This window comes from Mercenaria mercenaria, chromosome 13 (assembly GCF_021730395.1).
Source record: "Mercenaria mercenaria strain notata chromosome 13, MADL_Memer_1, whole genome shotgun sequence".
Lineage (NCBI taxonomy): Eukaryota > Metazoa > Mollusca > Bivalvia > Venerida > Veneridae > Mercenaria > Mercenaria mercenaria.
In genome coordinates this window covers 60,792,672-60,803,230 of record NC_069373.1, presented here as the reverse complement: position 1 = coordinate 60,803,230, position 10,559 = coordinate 60,792,672, and the positions used below count along the sequence as shown (strand labels likewise).

The following is a 10,559-nucleotide window of genomic DNA, read 5'->3' as shown; positions in this document are numbered from 1 at the left end:
ATGCAATTTACCCCAAGCTGAATACAAACCACTTAGAAAGTCAGAAAGAACAATACAAAACGATTATCTACAGAAGCTGATATATTAAAATCGAGGACAAACAGATTGGAAAAATGCACGAAAGCGTAAGAAATTTATTCTTTCACTTTTATGATCGTGGAAGTCTGTTTGTACTTAAGAAATTGTATATAGCAGAACCATGGTTTAATGAATCTAAACATGACAAAGCTGTTACACGTCTGTTGAATAACCCAGAGTTTGCAGCCTGATTGAATTTTACTAGCGGCGTATCTCCGATTCGGAGTTATTAAAATTATTAAAACATGATTCTGCTATATTTTATTTTGATTTTTGTTATATAACTTTAATGCTAACATGATGATAGGAAAGCTATTATTCCTGTCGTATATGAGGTGCCAAATATAATAGATCGACGAGACCTCAATGTAACCGCGTTTTAATAATATTAATTATTTAGAAGTGTGTAGACGCCCAATGAGTTATTTTACGCGACTAATAATCAATCCAGAATGTATGGGATACAGTTTTGACAGCGCTCTGTCCCGGCGCCTGCATGTCGTCAAATGACATGTCGTCAACGTTAGTTTAATGAAAATGTACATGATGCTGGTATTTTATTGTGAAAATGTACCAATATAATGTGTGCTTTGAATATGAACATTTCAGACATTTGTTTTTAAATTCCATGACAGCTGACATCGGCAACATGTTAAGAATATGCTAAGAAATTCCAGTAAAAATCAAATGGGCAACTGCTTTGTCAATTTTTATGGAAGGCTGGCGGACCATGCTAATTGTAAATGCCGAACCTCTAGTTGTTAATCACCTTGCTATAAACAGGGTAGAACGTGCCTTTTAGGGTTTAAGAACGTAATAAACGTTGATGCAATGCATGATAAGAATATGTAAATTATGTAAAATATAGTACCCAGATACCGAATTTCATCTCCTAGTACATCCGCTATACCGAGAACTAAGAATTAAATATTTCAAACGAACCTTATATAAAGTCAGTTACTTTTGTTACCTTGCAAAATTTTAATACTTCGCAAACAAAAAACGTATCACACAATAAACATGTGTTTGTAAGATTTCAAAATATCATTCTGCTCATGTATAACATTCGTTAATATTTTTTCTTCACAGATTCTGCAAGCAGTCGGGAACAGTCAGCTGTCCAGTTATGTACCTTACGGCTATTCAAATCTGGAAGAACAGCAACCGAGAGCGCCTTCTTCAATGCTGTCAAATTATATACATGTACAGACAAATACGTCCGAAGGAGAGAAGCAGCCTATGAATTCCATCAGCGTTTCTCCTGTTCTACCAGGAACCAGAAATATTACATATAACGTTACGCGCATGCTCAAAGATTCTGCTCAGACGCCGAGAAGTCAACTTCCAAGTACATCACCGCCTGCAGCACGCTACTCGCCATACAGTACAGCTCATTTTATGTCGTTCAGACATAATATTCTGAATAAACACAGTTTGACTTACAATGCAGGTAATATTATTTATTTATTATACCTCACATAACTGTCCAATGCAAGTTTCCCATTAGTTTAACTTGAATAATATATCATATTCCCCAGTGATTTTATATCACACGCGCAAAATCGTTATTTTCAATTTCTGCGCAGGTGATATGATCCATAATTTCATATCACATGCGCAACAGCGTTATTTTGTCTTTCCTGCGCATGTGATATTATTGTTTCATATCACCCGTTGAGAGATTGATACTTTCGCATTGATTATTTTCATTTTTATGCTATGTGTAAAACATTTCGAAAACAATTTTTCATCAAATATTGAATCGAAACTACAACAATAAGCTTGGAAATGATCTAACTAAGAAAATGAGTGCTCACACTTATATGTTTCATTTAGAGAAAGAAAGTTATCGCCGTTTTTCGAATGCTACTGACTGACGCAATGTTGAAATATTAAAAAATAAATATAGGGGTCAGCGATATGTAAACGTCTCGACTAAATCTATCAAAAAAGTCTTATTACAGGAAAGTCGCCACAAATTACGAGTCCTAACAAGTAAACACTTTTTAATTCTGTCTTCATTATTTGGTTAGTAATTAGTTTTTAATGTTAAATAAATTATTATGTTGATTTTCCAGTTAATGCTTTGACCTTTATAAGCTTTCGATATAATAAAATAAATATTGCATTCCTGAGAGGGTGATATGAAAAATGTTCACCCCTCGAAATATGAATATAGACCTCGGCTGGCGCCTCGGTCAATATTCATATATCTCGCGGTGAACATTTTTCATATCACCCTCTCAGGCATGCAATATTTATATAATGTCTCAATAGTTCAAAATAAGTTACATGTAGGACACTCACAAAGCTTACAGCTGTGGTGTTCGCAATTCAGCTGCAACGACAAATACAGTGAATTATACTTTACATTATACGAATAGAATAGAATCCTGTAGTATGGCTACCATTTATTATAGTTCAAAATGACCAAAGATATTCACTTATTATTGTTCACTTTTGCATTCATTTATTCATGAATGATACTTAAGACCATACTTTGTTTTTATTACAGATATCAACCAGGATGATCCAATATCTGACACTTCAAACAGCGACATGTCCATTTCTACAGACGGGTCTGCCTCTCCAAAATCATCAGCCTCTGTCACACCTCCCCCGCCGGGCGAGGAAAGCTCGGCAATAGGCAATTCTCCATCCAGCGTCCATTTCTCACCTTTAGACGAAACAAAATCTAGTGCCGATTCTTCCCCTAGTGGCGTATCAACTTCTTCCAGAGCAGCATCTTCACGTTCTTCTAGGGTCACTAATACTGACAGCAAAGTGAACAATGACGAACAGCCAAAGAAAAAGGCGCGAACCAACTACACAAATGAGCAAATACAGGCGCTACTGAAAATATTCCATGAGACCCCGTACCCTGACTCTGAAATGATGGAAACCATTGGAAAAGATTTGGGTATCAGTGAAAAACAAGTCAAGGTAACTAGAAAATTATATTAATAGATAACTACATATCAAATGAATTAAAAGTTTGTAAAACCTCATAGCATCATTGATACACGTCTACTAAACCCTGGCTCAACCACCAAGAAGTTGTGGTAAGGAAAGAAGCTGCCAATATTTCCGTGGTGCAGCTGTCACCGGTTTTTAACTATAAATATTTATATTCTGTCTTATATTTTTATTGAAAGAACTTGTCTCGAAAATCGGAGAATGTAGTTATATGTAACAAACTTAAAATGTTAATTTTTCATGCATATGCTTCTAATAATTCTGTAATAACTTTTAAGACATCAGAATAAAAAGGTAAATGACAATTCATGGGCGCATACCACATTTCTCATGAATAGAACTACTTATTTTAATCAGACATTCTAACGCTATCCATCCGCCTCCAAAGCGCCTCCACTACTGATAGCGCCATCACTGACGCAATAGCGCAACCACTTTTAAAAAATACTGGTATATTCTTCTTAAGGAGATTTCATTAATTCTAATGTCTGTCTGTGTAAGTATCATACACATTTAGACCATTTGCATGCGTAATAATTGTCTTGTGTCTATGCATCGAAATGTAGCTGGAACACATACAGATGTCAAAATGTACAAACGTACAAATCAGGAGAACAGCACTTGACACCACAATATACATAATACTTTAACAAAGTTACAGTGAACCTGTAGTAAACGTGTTCTTACACTGCACTACATTCTCCGATTTTTGTTTTATAAATATAAATGAAAATATAGAATAAAATGTAAATTTTATTCATCTGTTTACATTTTGAAACCGGCGATAGCTGCACCACGGAAATGCGGACAGCTCCTGTCCCTCTCACCACTTTTTGGTGGTGGCGCTAGAATTATGTAGCCGTGTGGTATGAATTTCGAAGACAGTTCCCAACATATTTTGAACATTTGTTGTTATTTTATGGGTAAAATTCTGTGTAATAGTATTCTTGGGAATTTATAGAGTTCAATATTTTATACATGTACCTACTTACGAGTATAATTTAGTCTTACTGCAATAAACGATCACATACATTTATAAGTAAACGAGACATTTCTATGAAAGAAACAACTTACTAGTATCAGCTGCAATATTTCGTATAATAATAATAAAATATATTTTTTGTTTTACACCAGATCTGGTTCCAGAACAAGAGAGCAAGATGGCGCAGACGTGTCAACGACAACAAGAACAACCAACTTCAGTCTTTCGTCCCTATGCCACCTATGTTGCCATCTGCTGCACCATACGGATACATGCCAATGGGTCATATGATGACGTCATCGACGCTACAGAATTTTCCTGGATACTTCAATTATCCTTGGATGCAGGGAAACAACAACCAACAGCTTCCGGGACAAATTTCGACCAATCAGATTCCATCAAGTTATCAGACAACCAGTCACAGTGCAGCATTGCTAAACCAGGCTTCTTCTGCCGTTAACACGGCACCATTTACAAGGACACTGTCGTCTGCCCAATATGGTAGAACATTGCCACAGCAAAATATAACAGCGAACCAAAACAGACATTTGCTTCAATACCAAGGTTACATGTATACACCAGCATATGCACCTGTGTCATGATTCTGCATATATAACATCCATCTTGTTACTGTATATATCATTGTTATTGATACTGTTTTGTAATATGGTGCTAATTGAATCAGTAGATACTCCGAAACGAGCGACACACCTCAAGCTCGATGTATATAATACACATAAATAAAAATAAAATGTTATAAACACATATTTTAAACTTGTATTCAATATTTGCACTATCTAGTTCTTCCTACGGGATTCTAAACATGCCGCTCACATGTGGTCTCGCTTATCGGCTAGCCTGTCTGGATATCTCAGTTACTGTACTCCCAGATTACATATCTAGAGGTTGTGAGTTTGATCTCAAAGCGAGGTGAACAATTTACGTCTAAAGTCATAGGTCCCCAACACCTAATTCTGGGTGTAGACTGTAGATTATAGAGAGACATATATTTACGTGCTTGTACAAGAATACATTCTCACTGATTAAGTTTAACTGGATACTTTAAATCCTTATAAAATGTACACTTAGTAAAGGCGAAGATGTAAATCGGCATCACCTATCAGAACGCCAAACTAACGTTTGATGAAGTCACGTATTAACTGCCGAAAGGTTGGAATTTATACCTAGATGACCGCTCATGCATGTTTGAAATCATGAACAGAAGGGCGTCTACGTCCACCATCAACGCTGGAAAGTTTAACACTTGGCCTCAAATGCTAATATGGTATACAGTAGTAAATAAATTACTATGTGTTCTATATAAATTTAGCAAACTTCTGAGAGCTGTAACAGCCTTATGTTCTACAATGACCTATAAACCACAAAAGAACACCAAGAAAAAGTAGGAGTCATGTATCCTCTAAGAGAGATTTTTTGTCTGACAGGTCAACACTACGGAATATCTTCCAAACTAAAAGCTAAAATGTGGGTATGAACACATGTGTTATTAGGGTTGTTTACATTTCTTTAAAAAAAACATCTACTTGAAAATGCAACCAAAATGTCATGTATAGGTTCACAATGAAATAAAAGAGGACCTGGCTTACATAAAACATGAAAATGCCACTTTAACTGGGAAAAAATGGAAGATTCTTTCTTTCCGCCATTATCCGACTAGCCCGGAAGTGCTGCTTGATTACCTATTTAGTACTACTGTACCTAAAGGCCATGCCTTCATATTTACGCCGAAGTTTTCGAAATCTAGAAGAAAGAAAAACGTTTACTTGTTAGTTAAATGTAATACAGTAATCTCTAGGTAGTGTTTATCTGTAAAAGCACACTTTCAGTTCTGCAAAACTGAAGAAAAAACCAAACAGCAACATGAGCCACACAGTAAAATCTTATGTTTTTACAGCACAAATTTAGCTGTTCTCGGAAAATGTCGACTTAAATAACACGACTTTGAAAAGCACGATAATGTGACGTTAATCTTGTGGCCTTGGCACGCACAAACACATAAAACATAACACAAAATTTATGAATAAATTGTATATCTATGCCAACACGACAGCATGGAATGGCAGAAACTGTTAAGATTCAATGTGGTTATGCCTTGCTAGCCTAACGTGTATTCCGCGCATATAACACGCTGGTGCTGCTACCAGTCTACCAAATAACCAGGATTTGTAGTGTCATGTTTCTTAAAATATAAAGTTCTGTACAATGGTTCAACCTGAACTATGCTATTTCTCTTACTGTCTCTATTATCATAATACACTATATATTTGCAACATCTGAACAGAGGCTGTAACGTGGTGTAATTGGGTAGAAAACATATGTCCTTCTAGACGTTTGTCAACAGAAATTAAAGAAATATTATAATATTTCCAACATTTTATGGTTGTGGATAGTTGATATACATGTAGTCCACGAGTAGCGACAACATTCGTGCCAGTCACATGCTGTCTACTCGCGAATGTTCTTCAGAAGTTTTTCCGTCTCCTTTCCTTTATGAACCATATGCATGAGAATCACGCGATTTCCTCTGCATCTGCATCTGGTACCGATCTGAACACATGAGTGTGTGGGCGCAGGACATCTCCTGAATAAACAACATAACCCTCTCCACGGCCGTCTTCGTCCTTCAACATTAGTAACGGTCAACAGCAGGAGAGCGCTGAGTAAGAGTAGGAAACACAACTTCTGCATTGTAGTGTACTGTAAACTGAAATACACGATTGCGATTATTGCTATATTTTCTTCTTTGAAAGTTAATTTCATGCTACCTTTAAATGTACAAATGTATAGCGGTGAGAGGTACAAAGAAAAACAAGTATTTTAAGAAAACAAAACCCTGTAGAACTCGTTTGTTTTCATGTGCAGAGTTCATAAAATCAAATCTGGCCCAGAACTTTGTCATGCAAGGTGGTATTCTAAAATCACTTTGTACAGATGACCACCATAACAAAACGGTGTGTCACGTGTAAAGTCAAAGATGGTCCAGTTTCCATATAAACTACAGTGATAACAGTTGTTTTTGTTCGACCCAGATTTTAGAACACTTAACATCGCCATATGAAGGTGATGTGTCGCGTGCGAGATCCAGAGCCCCTGAATTAAAGGTTAATGTCACACTTAGAGGTCAAGCATTAAGGGTCATTTTCGTGTCCGGTTTTTTGATAGATATACTTATAACTTAACACAACGATGTGTCACGTGTAAGACTCAAACCTTTAGCTGATAGAGTATAGTCACACGTAGAGGTCGAAGGTTTAACGTTTTGTTTTCTTGTATAACTTTTGCGTATTATGGTGAAGTGACTATTTAAATAACTTGGAAACAAACTTTCAGCAGAACGTTACAATGTGTCGCGTGCAAGACCCAAGAAACCTAACTTAAACTTAAAAGTCAAACTTGAGTGCGAAGGTTTCAGGAAAAATGTGTATCGATGGGTATTCAAATTACTTGGTGCACAAGACAGAGTGTTGTTTGCAGAATTTAAGGATTAAGATCACACTTAGAAGTTAAAAAGATTAAAGGCCAGTTTCCTTCGATCTGTTCTATATCTGAACTTCACACAGACATTCACCATATTAAAACAATGTGTCTTGTGCAAGACTTAGATCCCTAAACGAAATGTCAATGTCAGTCTTCGTGTTCATACATTTCACTCTTTTTTTTTTTCGGAAAATAGCATTTCCGGGCATATTGGGATTATTGGAAAAACTCAATGCGCATCAATGGCTAACATAATCAGACTCAGGTCATACTCTCTTTTGTCTTAGAAATTATGTAGCACGAGCATCCGTGTTCTATGGATATTTATGGCCGCCACCGGTAGCACATATAAACATGGCTGTACTAGATATCCGAAGAATGGTTCGATGACGAGTAAAGTACCGGTTTAATGCCGATAAATGTCACGGTTTTGTACTTTTTGTAACGGTTGTGGTGGCTAAAGATGAATCTATCCGTTTGGCTGTTTGTATACATTGTTTAGCAGGAATAAATAGTCAGTCATCGAAGGATATGTAACCCAGTAAGATATTAGAACCTTTATTATTGCTTCCGCGCATAAAACCAAAAATATCTTTTTACTTTGAGAAATACCATTTTTACTAGAAATAAGTTTTGTCATATATTCTCAGTTGAATACACAAGTATATTGTTCATGTTTAATTAGCATGTCGAGAGCATATCAGTTTCGGAACAAAAACTTTGAAGTTTTAGATGTAGCATTCATTAAATAGTCTGTAGACTACGAACAAATGCTGCGTCCATTGGCTCACACAATGAAAATTAAAACATTAACAGCAACGACCAAATCGCTGGTGAAAAAAACAATTAAACTGTGAAAACGCTCAATAAAGAATCACTTTTCTGCATTTCATATATTAAACTGGATTCGATGATTTGTTTCTCATTTGATCTTTTCATAGTTTGGTACTTAATTGTTAAACAGTAGGATGTAGGGGGAACATTTAGTAATATCAGTACCATTCATTCGGTCTGTTCGTCCATCCATCATGTCTTTGCTGAATGATCTCATTTTCAGCACACCTGTCACGTAGTGACAGGGTGAGCTTTTGTGATCGCATTTTGTCCTTCGTCCGTCCGTTCACAATTTCTTGTGAACACGATAGAGACCACATTTTGCAATCAATTTTAATCAAATGTTTTGCTGTGTTATAAAACAAGAGGGCCATGATGGCCCAATATCGCTCACCTGAGTACCATTGCTCTAAATGATAAGATCAAGTTATGACAAAAATCACATAGGCATACACATAAAATATCATCAGGATAAACATTTTGTTGTAACAGTCCCTTTTGACCTATTGGTCACATACTAGTCAGGGTCAATTTCAATCATGTCCAGAAATGAGACCGTGTTTTGAAGAGTATTGTCCCTTGGTTATTAGCCAAATTGTTTAAATTTGATTGTTTCCCTTTATACCATCTAAACGCGGGTATCGATTTTTGTTAATCTTTCTTATCTTGATAATCTTGACTTTGCGCTGGTTTTGTTAATTGGGGGTATAGTAACGACATGGAATTTATAACTTGCCCGAGGCTATTTGCAGTATACATAACTTTATAATTTCATCAAATTGGTGATTTTGAATGATAATCGGGTTTTTGTTTCAAAACTGAGAGCCGGGAAGGTTATTCCGATTACTCAGCGTAAATTTTAGATATGTATTTAATCTTTTGATTATATATTTTAAGGGCAAAATATATACAATAACTTTAAAATCAATGAATAAAAATATAATTTTTAAAATTTAAATATTTTTATTCAAACAAATAATTTAAAATAACATTTCATTTCATTTCATTTTATTGGCATATTCAGCAAAATTTAAAATAACACTTATATTTAATGTGACAAAGACGGAATTAGATGGACGTACATGTTTATTATCTGATATACATAACACTGCAATTTCTTCAAATTGGTGATTTTGAATGATAATCTGGTATTTGTTTAAAAATTGTCTTGATGATCAAGTTTGAGTATCCTATTCCCAAATGCTGCATTTTTGTACTAGCATGGCTATTTCTTACCCTGGAAAACTTAAATAACATTTAAAACCAATCTCATTAGATTCTGCCGAGCTATATTCAGTTACATGAAATAAAGGGGGGTAATTTGTCATATATTCAGTCAAAAGTTATCTACCCTGATTGTCCGAGACAATCTGATGGCATAAATGACATTTAAAATCAGAACCATCATTGGTTACCGAGATACATCCATTTTAATTTGAAATAAACGGGGGTAATTTGACATAAAACCAGTCCATAGTTATCTACCCTGATTGTTTCAGTCCAACTAATGACAATAATGAAATTTCAAATGAGTTCTATAAATACTTACTGAGATAAATCCATTTTTATTGAAATCAGAGGAAGTAATTAACAATATATTAGAAAAGTATTCATATTGATAAACGTTCACTCAATAGTTATCTAACATGACTATTTCTTACCATGGAAGACATAAATAACATTTCAAACCAATCTCATTAGAAGCTGCTAGGTATATTCATTTACATAAAAATAAAGGGAGGTAATTTGTCATAAATTCAGTCAATATGTATCTTCACTGACTGTCCAAGTCAATCTGATAGCATAAATGAAATTTCCGATCAGTATTTTCATTAGTTATGGAGATATACCCATTTTAATTTGAAATAAAGGGATGTAATTTAACATAAAATCAGTGCATAGTTATCTTTCCTGATTGTCTCAGTCCAACTAAAGACAATAATGAAATTTCACATGAGTCCTAAAAGTACTTACTGATATAAATCCATTTTGATAACAAAATACCTAATTTTGGCCCTTTCAGGGGCCATAACTCTGGAACCCATTATGGGATCTGGCCGGTTTAAGAAAGGAACCACGATCTTATGCTGACACAAGTTTTTTGCAAGTTTGATTAAATTCAAATCATAAATGAGGCTGCTATTGTGCAGACAAGGTCAAAATAGCTAATTCTTGCCCTATCAGGGGCCAT

At 35.2% G+C, this 10,559-nt stretch overlaps 1 protein-coding gene across 1 annotated transcript; it reads left to right on the top strand.

The window, feature by feature from the left end:
• The first annotated feature begins 647 nt into the window (after window positions 1-647).
• Window positions 648-4,775, top strand: LOC123530153 (homeobox protein orthopedia-like). The gene is made up of 3 exons (XM_045310872.2): window positions 648-1,528; window positions 2,594-3,021; window positions 4,189-4,775. Exons 1-3 carry the CDS (start codon window positions 1,261-1,263, stop codon window positions 4,636-4,638), a joined length of 1,146 nt encoding a protein of 381 aa, XP_045166807.2. The 5' UTR covers window positions 648-1,260; the 3' UTR covers window positions 4,639-4,775.
• Window positions 4,776-10,559: the final 5,784 nt, after the last annotated feature.